We start from the raw sequence: 15,804 nt of genomic DNA, 5'->3' as shown, positions 1-15,804 counted from the left end.
ACAATCTGGTAATGGCCAGAGGTGAGGGGGGTTGGGGGACTGGAAGAATGAGGTAAAGGGTTAAAGAAGTACATAACCTTTTGATAAGACTTAGCCACTACATAGTTATTATTCTCATTTTGAGCACTGCTATTAGGGGCATTGCTGCCGACAGTGTTGTATAAACAGTTATTATTCATGGTATATTTTCTAAATGTGGTGTTGTTTCATGAACACTTTCATGACTGTCATTCTGGCTAGCCCATGGAAACAGAAAAATGCCTTAAGTTATCATGATGGACAGAATGAAGTAGAGTGAGGGCTGAACTGAGCACCTGCTACCCACTGGTGAAGATTTAACTGCAGGGCTCTGCATCACACACTTCTTTCTCTAGAGTGCATTTTTCAGTTCGACTCCTATAGAAGTAGGAAACATTGCATCCCAGGTGGTGAAAAGGGAAAGAAAATTGGCCTCCTATGGTGAGTTAAGCATTAAAAAATGAGCCTCCAAGGAAATGCTAGGTTTGTACCAGAACTACGAGTCTGTGTACAGCAATTTCTCAACCTCAACATCACTGACATCATAGATCATTCTTCATGGTGAGGAGCTGCCTAGTGCATTGTGGAACCTTTCTTTAGCAGCATTTCTGGCCTCTATCCATTAGATGTCATTATCACCCCATCCATTCATGACATGAAAATGTCTCTGGACATTGCCAAATGTCCCCTTGGGAGCAGAATCACCCCCAGTTGAGAACTACTGGTACAGAGATACCAGGGGCTGTAGGGAATTCCAGCTGTAGCACAGACACTTACCATTGACATAGAGACTATCTCTTTCCAAGGTGTAGGTACCCAGCAGGGTGACACCATGAGTCAGATGACTCAGCTCCTGGTACAACTTTTCGCTGTCTATCCCAGGGCCCATGGGGTCAGGATGGTAGGTGCAGATGATGTCCACTCCAGTGGTTGCCCCATCCTTCTCAGACCTAGAGTGGTAGAGCCAGGGAAATAGAGATGCTCAGAGGTACCAGGAAATTATATACTTTCTTCAATGCTTCCTTCAAATTGACCCATTCTCTCCCATTTTATAACATTGGTCTTTATTTGGTCTTAACTGGTCTCTCAAGCACATTCTTTTCTAGATCCTCTTCTGGGCCTTCTTACTCCATGAAGTGGCTGATCTCCAGGGCTTTATCTTCAGTCAACTTCTATTCTTTTGCCTCTCATTTTTCTGGGATCAGTTGGGTCATACTCATTGTGTTAGCTACCAGCTTTATTATCATGAGGTCTAACATCATTCTATCTGACTAAGACCTCTCTCCTGAGCTCAGTGCCATGTAACCAACAGCCTCAGAGATGTCCTCCAGACCTCTTAATTTCCAAATATCCCAAATTAAGCCTATCGTCTTCCCTCCTAAAAGCACAGAAACTGCTCCTCCTCCAATGTTTTCATATCTATACCAGAGCTAGAGATGTAAGAGAGTTTCTGAACCTTCTCCCATCCTTTCTCCTCCCATCCAAGCAATATCCAGGTCCAGTCCAACATCTCACTGGTATCCCTACCTCCTATCCCACCATCCCTTCAAATTTTTCCACCCCTGTATCTACAAGTGTCTTACTTAAAATAAATGACACCATGTCAGGGCTCTGCTTACAAGTCTATGGTTTCCCATGGCTCAGAATAGTATAACTAATATTTATGAAACACCTATTAGTTGTTCTACATTTGCTATTTATTTTTATCTTTTCAGCTACTTTATGAAATTGATAATATAACTCCCACTCTATAGTTGAACAAACAAAGTCATATAGATGTTAAATAACTTCGGAAACATCATATGGCTAATGGCAAAAACAGGTTGTGACTTCTTGCCTTTGGAAATGAAAGCCATTAATGCTCAGCCTTTTGCTGTGCAAAATACTCTGAAAACTTCTTAGTATGCCTTGGACTGCTTAGGTAGTCCTCCAGTTAATGAACTTTTCTCTCTCCCTTCTTTTCTTCCTTACTAACCCCGTCTCTCTCCCTCATCCCTCCTTTTCTTTCTTTTTTCTTTTTTCTCTTCTTTCTTTTTCTTTCTTTTATTCAATTGCTATTTTCCCCCACACTCTGCTCTCCAATTTCATAGAACCTCTCTTATGCACCAGTATATTTCTCCTATCTGCTTCATTACTTAAGCTGTGTCACCCATTGAAATAGCTTTGCCAGTGTTTCCTCTAGCTAATGCACACTTGACTGTCAAAACTTAGCTCAGGCATTACCTTTCCAGGTTCCACTCAACTCCCCCAGGCTGAGTTAAAGTTTATTTTCTGGGCCCCTATGGCCCCCATGTAGTGCTTTATCATTGTACTAACCCCATTTATATGATAATTTTAAGTCTGTGTGGCTGGTGTCCCCTCTATACTGTGGGAACTCTGAGGAAAGGACTAATGACTGATTTTCTCAGTGTCCTTAGCACCTGTCACAGGGTGTGATTGGAGGTATCTCATTTCATGTTTGCTTAATGAGTCAATGCTGCAATTTCTGACAAATGAGCCTCTGTGGATCTGCTTATCCAGATAATTGAAGAGACAGCCACCTCTTTCATGGAGCCCTCTCTGATGCACTCAGCCAAAGAGGATGACTGCCAAGTCTGAAGCCCTGGAGGGCCCCAATTATTTATGATTCTTGCTTTCTAGTTGTCATATTCAGGTCATCACCTCCAGGTGAGCTTGCCTGTGACAATGCCTTTCATATTTTTAGAAAGAGAAATTTTACCTAAGCAGGGTCAGTCTGCAGCCAGAGTACAGTGGGCCAATGCTGGTGTTCTTGAACAAGAGACCAAGCTGAGGAGTAAGGAGAGACAGTTAAGCTGGGTGGACTGGATGGGACAAGGACAAGACAGGCCAGGGTAGGCATTTATGGGCTCTTACCAAGTGATTCAGGGCATTCTCAGTGGAGTTGAACTTTGCAGAGCCTGGATGACTCATGTCTGGTGTATAGAGCATGTTCGTGATGGTGAAATTGAGGGAAAAGGGCACTGGGCCTGGACCCACATCTGAAGTTGGAGGGAGGGAAAGAGAAGATCCATCATAATCTTAGGCCTGAGATATATGTTGGGGGAAGGGACAAATGTTATTTTCTGTTCATAGTGTCCAGTTGTTGAGGCCTGGGACACCTTGCCTTTTCAGCCAGCCAGAGGAAAAGGAACCTCCATGCTAGATATGTGACATCAGCTCAAAAGGGAGACTAACCCTTTCATCCCAGACTGTCTAAAGGCTGAGAAGTTGTGGACATTATGGTGGAAAGAAGAGAGGCTGAGAACTTTTTGCACTCAGACTTGCACCATAAATACTTGATCAATTCAGATCATGTAATTGCCACAAAGGAAATACCCATAGAAATAGAAAAAAAAGACTAGCTATATGTAGAAGATGAGGAAATACAACTTCATATGTGGAGGTTTGAGAAAGAGCATGTTTAGCTGAGATATGGAGGACAAGGAGGAACCAGACGCAGCTGAGTTCCAAGAACAGTGAGTACATGCAAAAGCCCTGAGGGTGGGAGAATGTTTGGACCCAGGAGGAAAAGAAGTGAGGTTGGTGTGGCCAGAGACGAGAGAGCAAAGGAGAGAATGGAAAAGGCTGTGGTTGGGTGGGCACCATGGCCCAGGCCATGCAGAAATTCATCAGGCACTGAATAGGAGTCAAAGTGTAATGGGACTCAGACACTAGATTTCTACCTGTAGAGCTGGGGGTGGGAGCCAGAGATGCTGGGGGTCCTGGAGAGAATGTGGTTACAAGAGCTGAAAGAAAATACAATATGAATAAAAATTATTGAGCCCAGTCATGAAGCAATGAGAGTATAGAACTGTTCGTTAGAACTTGCATCTCTAGCTTGGCTTAATCTGGGGCTTCTGGTGGACTGTAAATGTTCTGGAGCTGACAACCTAGGAAATGGGGGATACTGTTCTTTTGCTGGAATAGGCTTAGGGAAGAAGGGTCCCAACAACATAAGGGCATCCAGGCACTCATTACTCACTGCTAGTGGTGGGAATCCAGTACTGATGGTTGTAACCTGCAGAGAGAGGCAGAGAGGAAGAGTGGGATGGTGGGAGAAGGCTAAGAACAGGATGAAGGGCAGAACTAAAGACTAGTGCACTAACCTCCCTGAGTACTTCCTCTGAAGCTCATCAATAAATAACAGTTGCTCTTTGTGAGTTAACTGCTTGATACTCTGACGCTTATAATTTAATCCTCATGGCCCAAGTTTAGGCCTGCTTGGGCCATCTTCATTAACCAGAAAGACACTAATGATAAAAGTACTCTCAATCTTGTGGGAGCAATAATAGGGGCAATAATTTTATATGAGTGTTTCTAGCGTTATTTATGTTTTCTTTATCTATTAACTATAATTTTGTCTTTACTCTCTGAGTTTCTCCCACTACCCAACTCTCTCCAAACACAGGTTGATCTGTGACAGTGTAGTCCTTGGACTCCTGTAATGTTGAATTGAAATAATGAAGAAAAGAGATAGAGAGGGAAAGAGAGGTGAGATTGTGAGTAGAGGAGAGACTTGGGTGTCAACCAGAGAGAATTAAGTTGAAAAATAGAGAAAATAGAAAAGAGAATTTGAATAAGTTGGTTCTGGATCGTGAATTGGATCCTCTTTGATGTTCTGTAAGTAATGAAAGTAAAACTTGAACTTATTTTATATTTGATGGCCCAAGTGGGTTTTTTAAATGAAATTCCTCTCTGAGACTGAGTCAGGTGGAGCCCTGTGATTAACTTGAGTTATTCAGGCTTTATCTCATTTGACCCTCACAATACTCTTAGTTGACTTTTCTTTTTGAAATTTCATTCTGAAAATGGACACTGAAGCCTAAAGAGTTTTCATGGCTTGTCTAGGGCCACATAGTAAGCAAAAAGCAGGGTCAGGGCTTAATTAAAGCAAGATCTATAACTCACCAAAACTCACACTGATAACTACTGCTTTTAAATAATCTCCAATCTCCAAGGATTATTAAAATCCAATGCAGGTTTTAATCCAGGTAAAAAGAAAATGTCCATGGTGATATAATTGTGACACAATTAATCAAGCTTTAGTTTAAATTGTTATATTAAAGACCTCTTTATATTCCTTCCCATGCTGAAATTTGAAACTTGTTCTTGGATAAGTCTGCAGTATAGCCTGGTAGGTAGGGAGTCTATATTTTAGAGTCAATTTAGGGTTTGATCCCTGATATTATCATTTATGTTAATTATCTGACATTGGGAAAATGGATTTCTCTCCCTGAGCCTTGTTTTCTCTTCTATAAGATATACATAATACCTTAGAGAGTGCTGGGTAGGATTAGTAATACATAATACACATAATGTTCTGGGTCTTGGGAGTTCCTCATTAAATATTAGCCTTTAGTGTAGGTGTTATTGTGGTTGCTGTTGCTAAGAGCATTGTTGCAAAGGAATTTATTGCTAAAACATTACTAACAGTTTTGTTGTTTGTTTCTCAGGTGGGGTATGGTTCCAGCTGGCCCTTAGAGAATGAGAAAAGAGCCACAAGCTGCCATAAAGAAGTGAAAAAGTATATTTGTCACTGCATTGGGAACCTGTTACCTCATGGGGAAGAGTTGACTCCAAGGGCTGCCATAGGCTTGCTCTACCCTCCTCCTTCCCTGATGTCTATGTACTCCATTTGGGTTTCTGTGAACAGTCATTGGAATGAAGAAGACTGAAAGAAACCTTTATTTCAGACCTTGAAAGGTGCTTTTTAGATGATATTAAGGGAGAGAACTGAGACCCCATAGAAATTCTAGGTTGGCCCATTACTATGAACATGAATACAAAGAAATTACACTGCGAGGGAACCCTATCTGGGGAGCAGACGATTCCAACTGTCACAGAGATACTCACCATTGATGGAGAGACTGTTCCTGTCCAGGGTGTAGGGGCCCAGCTGAGTGGCACCATGGGTCTGCTGGCTTAGCTCCCAGAAGAGCTGTTCTGTGTCCAGCTTGAAGCCTGTGGAATCTGGGTGATAGGTGCAGATTATATTCACTGTGGTACTTGTTTCCTCCTTTTCAGCCCTGGAAAAGGAGGGACATGGGAATCAGGACATTTAAAGGTGAATACTCTTGAGCACTCTTTCTTTCAGTTGCACCCTTTAGTTTTTATATCAGCACTCTTCCCTAGGTTTCATCTGCTTTCTCAAACACATCTTTTTTGTCTCATGTTAAGATCCAGATCCTCCACATCTTTAAATGCAGTGTTTACAGGTTACTATAGCTACCCCTTAGGTAATGTTCTTCTTGACCCCATTATCTTTTTATTGATTGATTGAAGCTCATTGTTTCAACTACTAGCCCCCAGCATACTCCCTGTTCATTCATGACAGTAGGTACAGATGGTGTCACTCCAGTAAAAGTTTAGGCCTCCTTGGGCCATAGGTTGGGGGTGTGGCACTCCCAGTGAAAAAATACTGAGGATTCTAAGGCCAGGTAGCACATGGAAGGGAAAAGCAAGAGGATTGGAGACCCTGGGGAATGTGAGTGACTCGACCAGGTGGCTGGTTGTGACACTGAGCAACAATCATCACAGAGCCTGAAAGGGGGGATTTTATTCCAAGATGGCAAATCCCAAGGCTGAGGTTGACACTTTGGGTACATGCTTTGATCAGACAACCAAGTTTGAAGAAAACCAGAGAAAATAAGTTAAAAAGTAATCAGGGGCAATTAATTTAAAAGTATTTTTGTTCTGAATTTAAGCCGAGCCTACACTCAAAGCAGGAGCTTTACAGGTAGAAAGAAAGATCTCCTTCCTCCCTTGCCTGTGAATTATGCTTGCTCTGATCCATGCTATTCAAAGCATTCCCATTTTATACCCACATAGTATCAGGTAGTGGTTCTCAAAGTTTGGCTCAGGGACCCCTGATGTTCCCAAAAATATTATAGGGAGTCTACCAAGTAAAGAATATTTTCTGGTACAGCTACTATGGAAAACAGTCTGGCGGTTTCTCAAAAAATTACACACACACACACACACACACACACACACACACACACACATTTTGGCCCAGCAATTGCACTTCTGGATATTTATCCAAAGAAACCAAAAACAATAATTTATAAAGATCTATGCACCTCTATGTTCATGGCAGCACAATTTATGATAGCCAAGATATGGAAGTAACCTAAATGCCCACCAACAGACGATTGCATAAAGAATTTATGGTTAATATATACAATGGAATATTACTCAGCCATTTAAAAAAATGAAATCCTACCATTTGCAGTACATGGTTGGACCTAGAGATTATTACACTGAATGAAATAAGCCACAGAGAGAAAGATAAATACCATATGATTTCACTCATATGAGGAATCTAAGAAACAAAAAGAACAAATTATCAAAAACACACTCACAAACATAGAGGACAATCTGGTGACAGCCAGAGGGGAGGGGATTTGGGGAACTGGGAGAATGGAGTGAAGGGTTAAAGAAGTACAAATTGTAACTGATAGATGGTCACAGGGATGGGAAGTGTGGCACAGGGAATGCAGTTAGCATTAATGTAATGGCCAGGTGGAGAGCCAGAGGAGAGAAAGAGCAGTTAGGGGTGTCTAACCAATGTACTATATACTTGAAACTAATAATAAAATTAAAATATATATAATTTTAAAAAGAATATTTTATATAATCCTAAGACATTATTTTCATGTTCATTATGTGAAAATTATACAGTGACATTCTTTCCAGAGGCTATGAGGTGAAATAGTGTAAAAAAATTGAATGTGGAAGCAAATATCTTAGGTTCATCTACGAAGCCAGATATTAAAAAGACTTGCAAAAATGTAAACAATGACCCTCTTCTCATTGTGCTTTTTTTGGGGGGGAGAAGGGAAATATGACTATTGTTTATAAAAATATGTCGTTTATGTTAACATGTAATAGATTTATTATTTTTAATTAATGAATGAATATAAAATTTGTTTTAATTTCTAGTATAGTAAATATGGGCAGATTTTACCCCAAGTCCAAAGGCTTTTTGAAGTTCTGAGTATTTTATAAGAATGAAAATGTTGAACCCAGCAAGTTTGAATACTGCTGGTATAGTGGTTAAAAGGAGGGACTCTAGAACTAGAACACCAGTTCAAATCCTACTTCCTCTCAAGCAAGCAACTTCCTGCTCTGAGCCTCTGTATTCTCATATGTGAGGTGTGATAATAATTATGTTGTTGCAAGGATGAAGTAAATGAAAATATGTAAATCACTTAGATTATTGGATGGCATGTACTATGAGCGATGTTATCATTATTATTATTATTGATATCCCCATATTATGAAAAGATGGGAGTGGGTGTGGTGAGCTAAGCTCATTGGAGGACACTTGATGTATGATACTCCAGGAATCTCCCCTCATGGAGTGACATGAGTCGAGGACCCACCTCTCGGGCAGGATGACTTGAGCTGGCTGTATGGAGAAACCTATGGAGAGGCCATAGGAGTCATCAAATATAAGGAAAGGGTCCTGAACCCAATGACCTCAGAAGATACTTTGTGAATGTAGGCAAAGAAAAGAAGACAAGCAGAGTTCAGGTCCCTCTGAGAGTTTTAAAATTGCAATATATCCTGCTGGTACTCAATATTTAGTTTGTTTTTCCTTTTGGTTTAGTAAGACTTCTTTGGGAAAGTCCCTACCTCTTTTCATGGAATAAACTGAGAGCTTTGTCTCTGCACTTTGTCTCCAATAGGGTAGATATGAACTGGTACAGGGAGAGTATTAGGACTCCAGGGAGATAGTTGGTAAAGATGTTATGCTAGCTGGAACTATGAGATCCCATTAATTGAACATTCATAATGGAGCAGGCATTGCAATGAGGATTAACGATCCCAAGAGTAAGGTATTGTTATTATCACCATTTTATAGATAGTGTGATTGAAGAACAGGAAGGTTGTTACTTGCCCAAAGTCACACAGCTAACAAATGGAAGAACTGAGGTTCAAACTCAGGCACTTTAAATCCACTATGTTATATTGCCTCTCAGTAAAGACACAAGTAGCTGTGGTTGACCAGGGTTGGGGAGGCATGAAAGGAGAGAAGTAGGGTTTCTGTAGGTGCTTTAGAGGAGTTCTCACCTGAGCAAGGCCAGTCTGCAGCCAGCATAGAGGGAACCAATGCTGCTGTTCTTGAACAAGGGCCCCAGCTGGGAAGGAATGAAAGGGACGTGAGCAGGAGGGGCTAAGACAGCAGGCTGTGGCATAATGGGGGAAAAGTGAGAAGTGGTAGGGGGCTCTCACCAGCTGCTGCAGGTGTCTCTCAGTGGCATTGAATATCTCAGAACTCAAATTTCCCATGTCCTCCATGTAGTGCAGATTGGTAATGGTGAAGTTGACAATAAAATGCATCAAGAAAGGAATTACAGCTGCAATGAGAGAGAGAATAAATGAAGCAAAGTCTTTAGTCAGGCCTGGGCTGAGGATGGAGGGTAGGGCTCTGTTGTACACCTTAACTCCAGTGCTGAGTCAGGGCCTTGCCTAAGCTGCTCTCCTTAAGACACTTCATGTAGAAGTCACTATCCAAGATCTTTGCACACAGGGTGATGAACCATCCCAGTTTCCCTGGGACCATGTGGGGTCCTGGAATGCAGACTTTCAGTTTTAGAAATGTGACTGTCCCAGGCAAACGAAGAAGAACTGGTCAACCTACTCCCACTTCCCCTTAACTCTTACCATTTTGGCACCTGCCAGCACTTGCATCTCTTTGTCTTGAGGAAATTAACAGGCCCAGGGAGTATCCCTCTAGAGAAATTGTTGAGAGTTTGTGGATAAATACCCCAGCTTCCTCACCCTATATAGGATGACTCTAAGGTGCATGTTGTATGCATTGGCTCCTCCAGGATCCATAACTGTGAGACAAGTTTCTGTTGTTAAAGCCTGCCAGTTCGTGGTACTTTGTTATGGCTGCTCTGGCCAACTAATACATGAAATGACCCAACAATTCCTTTTCTGGTAGAGTAAGTCCTCACTTAATGTTGTCAATAGGTTCTGTGACTTTAAGTGAAATAATGTATAAAGAAACCAATTTTACCATAGGTTAGCTGATATAAACAAGAGTTAAGTTCCTATGGCATCTTACCAATGTTATAGCAAAACAATATTAAATAAATTGATGTTATTTGAGGATCTGCTGGTACTTGTACATCCATGTTCATAGCAGCATGATTCACAAGTCAAAAGGTAGAAACAGCCTGAGTCAAAAAGTAGAAACAGCCCGAGTATCCATTCAATAGGTGAATGAACAGATAAAATTTGGTCTACTTGCACAATGGAATATTGTTCGTCTATAACAGGAATAAAGTCCTGATACATACTACAACATGGAAGAAACTTGAAAACATTATGCTGAAATAATTGAAATAAGCCAGTCAGAACAAAAAACATATTGTACAATTCCCCTTACATGGGACATCTATAATAGGCAACTTCATGGAGATAGTAAATTAGCAGTTACCAGGGACTAAGTGCAGTAGGAAAAGGGAAGTTATTGTCTAATGGGTACATAGATCCTGTTTGATGTGATAAAAAAAAAGTTTTAGAAATAGATACAGGTGATAGATGCACACAGTTTGGATGTAATTAATACCACTGAATTGTATATTTAAAATTAAAAATAAAAATATATATTAAAGAGAGAAAATTAAGAAGTTATTCTTACTTTTTCCTGAAGTCACACTCACAGAGGCCAAGGTAGATATCTCAGATGTGGTCACAGGGACAAAAGAACTTCCAGACAGTATACTCAAAGTGGTTATAATCTCAGCCATGGTAGAGCCTGAATCTGTGGCAGCTGAGTTAGTGGTCTCAGGAGTTGCAGTTTTCAGAATAGTAGTTGGACTTGATCCATCTCCATAACTGGTTTTAGGTGCAATCAAGGTCACAGTGCCCCCAGTTATAGTCTTGGAAAATTCTGGGAGTCCAGCTGAGGCTGCAGGTGATGAAGCTTGCATGCTCCAGGAAGTTATGGTATAAGATCCATCTGTGGTTGCAGGGGTACTGGCAGGCCCAAGAACACCAGGGAAAACAGTCAGAGTTGTAATATCTGTACTGGGTTCTGATGCAGGGCTGGTGGCCAGTAAGCCTGTGGTCTCTGATAAACCATGGAAAAGAGCTGAAGTTGAAATAGTTGTGCTGAGGTCTGTCTCAGGGGTAGAAAGTGAGGTTGTTTCTATAGGAACATGTAGTGAGACAGTTGCACTCAAATCATATCTGCTGGTCTCATTCACAAGTGTGGTAAAGACAGAGGATGATGTTTTTGGTGGACCAAGAGAAACAGTCTGAGTTGGAAGAGTTGCACTAATCTCCAGACCAGGTTGGATGGATAGTGAGGTTGTGATATCTGGTAAATGAGGGAAAACAACCGAAGGAGAAAAATTTACACTCGTCTCTGAACTAGGGTGAGTAACCAATGAGGCTACAGTTGTTGGTTCACCAGAAGAAAGAGTCAGAGTTGGAATAGCCGTGCTGGCATCTGTCTCAGAAATTGTGACTTGTGAGGTCACCTTATCTGGTACACCAGGAGAAATTATTAGAGTTGGAACAGTTGAACTGGCTTCTGCCTTAAGCTTAGTGGTCATTGAAGATGTAGATTCTGATTCACTATTGGAAACATCGGGAGTTGTTTGGGGAACAATTAGGCTGGTCTCTGCAGAATGGGTGTTCAAGGAAATTGTTGTATTTGGCTCACCAGCAGAAACGGTCAGGGTTAAAACAGCTGAATTTGCTTCTATCTCAGCATGTGTGGCCCATGAGGCTGTGGTCTCTTGTTCATGTGGGAAGTCAGTCAGAGTTGGAAAAATTGTACTTGTCTTTGCTCTAGAACTAGTAAGCAGTGAGGTCATCACCCCTGATACATCAGGGGAAACAGCTGTAGTTAGAATATCTAAACTAGCTTCTGCCCCAGGACTGGTGGCTATTGAGAATGTGTTGTCTGATTCACTGTGGGAAAAATTTGTAGTTGTTCTTGAAACAAGTGTGCTGGTCCTTGCAGAATGTACCCATAAGGCTGTTGTATCTGTCTCACCAGGGGAGATAGTCAAAGCTGGAACAATGGAACTGGCTTCTGTCCCAAGGAAGGTGATCCATGAGTCTGTAGTCTCTGGTTTGTGTGGGGAATCAGTCAGGGTCGGAAAGGTTGTTTTGATCTCTGCCCCAGAACTGGTGCCCAGTGAGGCCACCAGCCCTGGGACAACAGAAGAGACAGTTGAAGGTGAAATGGCTGAGCTGATCTGCACCCCAGGGTAAGTGGCCAATGAAGCTGTGGTTACTGGTTCACCAGGAGAAAGAGTCAGATTTAGAATATCTGTACTGGCATCTGTCCCAGAGCTAATGACCTGTGAGGTATCTGATACACCAAGGGAGACAGTCAGAGTGGGAACAACTGAACTAGCTTCTGTCCCAGCATTGGTGGCTGGTGAAGGTGTGCTGTTTAATACACTATGGGAAAAATTGGGCATTGTCTTGGAAACAATGCCCTCTGTAGGATTGTTGACCAATGAAACTGTTGTATCTGGTTCACCAGAGAAATCAGTCAGAGTTGGAATAGCTGAACTGGCTTCCGTTTCAAACTGGATGACCCATGAGGCAGTGGTCTTCAGATGAACTTGAGAATCAGTCAGAGTTGAAAAAGTTGCATTGGTCTTTACCCTAGGACTAGTGGCCTGTGAGGTCACCATCCCTGGTACCAGAGGTGGGATAGTCCTAGCTGGAACAGTTGAACTGGCTTCTGTCCCAGGACTGGTGGCCCTTGAGGATGTGCTGTCTGATTCACTATGGGAAGCATAGGGAGTTGTCCGGGGGAGAAATGGGCTGGTATTTGCAGGATGGGTGACCAAAGGGACTCCTGTATCTCGTTCATCAGGGGAAAGAGTCACAGTTGGAAGAGCTGAACTGGCTACTGTCTCAAAATGGGTGACCCATGAGTCTGTAGTCTCTGGTTTGTGTGGGAAATCAGTAAGAGTTGGAAAAGTTGTACTTATCTCTGCCTCAGAACTGGTGACCAGTGAGGTCACAACCCCTGATACACCAGGGGAACCAGTCATAGTTGGTATGACTGAACTAGTCTGTGCTCCAGAAAGAGTGACCCATGAGGCTGTAGTTGCTGGTTCACTAGGAGAAAGAGTCAGAGATGGAATAACTATACTGGATTCTGTCTCAGAACTAGTGGCCTGTGAGGTCACCATATCTGGTACACCAGGGGAGATGGGTATATTTGGAATAGCTGAACTGGCCTCTGTCCCAATACTGGTGGCCATTGAGGGAGTGTTGTCTGAATCATCATGGGAAACATTAGGGGTTATCATGAGAATGGTTGGGCTGGACTCTGCAAGATGGTTTACCAAGGAGACTTTTGTATTTGATTCATGCAGGGACTCAGTCAGATTTGAAAAAGTTGTACTGGTGCCTGTTCCAGAATTAGTGATGGGGGAGGTCACCATAGCAAGCCCACCAAGTGAGACCGTCATTGTTGGAATGCCTGAACTGGATCCTGCCCCAAGACTGGTGGCTGTTGAAGATGTGATATCTAATGCACTATGGGAAAAATTAGGAGTTTTTCTGGAAACAAGGGTGCTTGTTTCTGTTGAATGGACCCAAGAGGTTGTTGTATCTGGCTCATAAGGAGAAACAGTTATAGTAGGAACAATGGAATTGGCTTCTACCTCAGTATGGGTGACCCATAAGTCTGTTGTCTCTGGTTCATTTAGGGAATCAGTCAGAGTTGGAAAAGTTGTACTAGTCTCTGCCCTAGAACTGGTAACTCGTGATATTTCCACCTCTGATACACGAGAGGAAAGAGTCAGAGTTGAAGTGGTTGAATTGGTCTTTGCTCCAGGATGGGAAACCAATGAGACTGTTGTATCTGGCTTATCAGGGGAATCAGTCAGGATCGGAACAACTGGGCTAGTCTCTGCTCCAGAACTAGTATCCAGAGATGTCACTAGCCCTGGCAAACTAGGGGAGACAGTTGAAGTTGTAGTAGATGAACTGCTCTGCACTCCAGGATGGGTGATCCATGGATCTGTGGTCTCTGATTCATCTGTAGAACTAGTCAGAGTTGGAGTAAACATACTTGTCTCTGCTCCAGGACTAATAACCAGTGAGGTCACCATCCCTGGTATACTAGGGGAGACAGTCAGAGTTGGAAGAGTTAAACTGACTTTCTCCCCAGAACTGGTAGCCATCGGAAGTGTGCTGTCTGATTTGCTATGGGAAACATTCAGGGTTGCCCTGGAAACAGTTGGTCTGACCTGCATAGGATGGGTAACCCTTGAGGTTGTGGCCTCTGGCTCACCAAAGGAAACAGCCAGAGTTGGAACAGCTAAACTGGTTTCTGCCCAAGAACTAAGGACCAGTGTGGGTGTGGTCTCTGATTCTCTATTGAACATAGATGGGGTTGTCCTGGAAAATGCTGTGCTGGTCTCTGCTCCAGGTCTGGTGGCCAAAGCAGCTGTCATCTCCAGAACATCAGGGGAAACATCTGGGGTTGTGATGATCATTCCTGTTGTGCTTGTGCTGGCTGTTTTAGTTGATGTCCTGAGGAGAGTTCGCATTCCCAAAGTGGGAGTAGAGACTCTGGTAGTCAAAATCTCTGTGGTGGTGGTCTCTGGTCTCTCTATTCCTCCTGTTGGTAGTCCTGTGAATTGTGGGTTGGACACACGGTTTAGACACAATAATTATCACTTACTAGACTAGCAAGAGCTTATTTTTTCTCTATATGAGAAAAGGGAGAAAAATGTCTCTGTCTGAAATGTATCCAAAATGCTTCTGGAATAGGAAAATGAATTTGATTGACATTCCTCTAACTTCCCCATCTCATCTTGGGCTGTAACTCCTCCATGAATTCTTGACCACTCCCTGTTTCCAAATGTTTATGTACTCTCCAACCTGTGAATCTTCGTTCAAGCTTTTTCTCTGCTTACCATGCCTACCTCTCATAAGATTCCTTACTTTCTGTCCTAATTCAAATCCCAGCTAAAACCTACCATTACAAATCCATATCATCTCTCCCTTCTCATTATCACTTTATCATATTGTCTAAATCTATACTGCACCATGCCTCAGTATCCTTAGTAATAGCTATTAATGTCTGCTTGCTTAGCATATAGTAGGTACTCAATAAATATCTTTTAAATTAATGAATTAATTAATAAATTAATATATAGATGGATAGATACATAAGCATGTCTCCTATTACTTGAGAGAGATTGTGTATCATTATGCTTAAAAGCTTGGGCTCTGGAATTAGTCCTTCACTAAGGTTCTGGCTCCTTCACTAAACAGATGTATTACCAAATCTTGCTAAATCTCCATTTTATTATCTGTAAAGGATAAATATAGTGGCCATCTCAGAGTGTTGATAAAAATACACCAAGAACAGTGCCTTCTAGCTCACAACAAGACATTATTACTACTACCACTATTGTTACCTACCATCACTACCGTTATTACTACTGTTACTACTACTGTTGCTAGTACTATCACTGCTGCTAACTACCATTACCGCTATTACTATTAATGTTGCTAATATCGTCATTATCAACAGTAATGCTACTACCTACTATTACTATTGTTATTACTACTGTTACTACTGCTATTAATACTACCACTTCTACTATTTGCCATTACTACTGTCACTCTTACTATTGCTTTTACTACTGTAACTATGACTACTAGAGTTGCTATTACTGTTACTACTACTATTACTAGTTATTACTATTGTTACTACTACTGTTGCTATTATTACTACTACTTCTACTTTTTGTATTTCTACCATAAAATAAATGTTTACTA

The 15,804-nt window shown here is 41.8% G+C and overlaps 2 protein-coding genes across 2 annotated transcripts in view; both read right to left on the bottom strand.

The window, feature by feature from the left end:
* MUC16 (mucin 16, cell surface associated) overlaps window positions 1-6,048 on the bottom strand; it is an 87,363-nt gene extending 81,315 nt beyond the window's left edge. The window contains 6 exon segments of the mRNA XM_036233804.1: window positions 796-968; window positions 2,738-2,805; window positions 2,893-3,017; window positions 3,702-3,764; window positions 4,001-4,036; window positions 5,872-6,048. Coding sequence (XP_036089697.1) covers window positions 796-968; window positions 2,738-2,805; window positions 2,893-2,967 — 316 coding nt within the window. The 5' untranslated portion in view covers window positions 2,968-3,017; window positions 3,702-3,764; window positions 4,001-4,036; window positions 5,872-6,048.
* LOC118612451 (mucin-16-like) overlaps window positions 5,933-15,804 on the bottom strand; it is a 46,038-nt gene continuing 36,166 nt past the window's right edge. Inside the window, exons 4-6 of the mRNA XM_036233803.1 lie at window positions 10,673-14,647; window positions 9,256-9,380; window positions 5,933-6,044 (exon numbers count right to left, since the gene is read on the bottom strand). Coding sequence (XP_036089696.1) covers window positions 6,039-6,044; window positions 9,256-9,380; window positions 10,673-14,647 — 4,106 coding nt within the window. The 3' untranslated portion in view covers window positions 5,933-6,038. The remainder of the gene's footprint in view (window positions 6,045-9,255; window positions 9,381-10,672; window positions 14,648-15,804) is intronic.

This window comes from Rousettus aegyptiacus, unplaced genomic scaffold, assembly GCF_014176215.1.
Source record: "Rousettus aegyptiacus isolate mRouAeg1 unplaced genomic scaffold, mRouAeg1.p scaffold_m13_p_16, whole genome shotgun sequence".
Lineage (NCBI taxonomy): Eukaryota > Metazoa > Chordata > Mammalia > Chiroptera > Pteropodidae > Rousettus > Rousettus aegyptiacus.
Note: the sequence above shows the minus strand (reverse complement) of the source record. Positions and strands in the feature narration are given on the sequence as shown.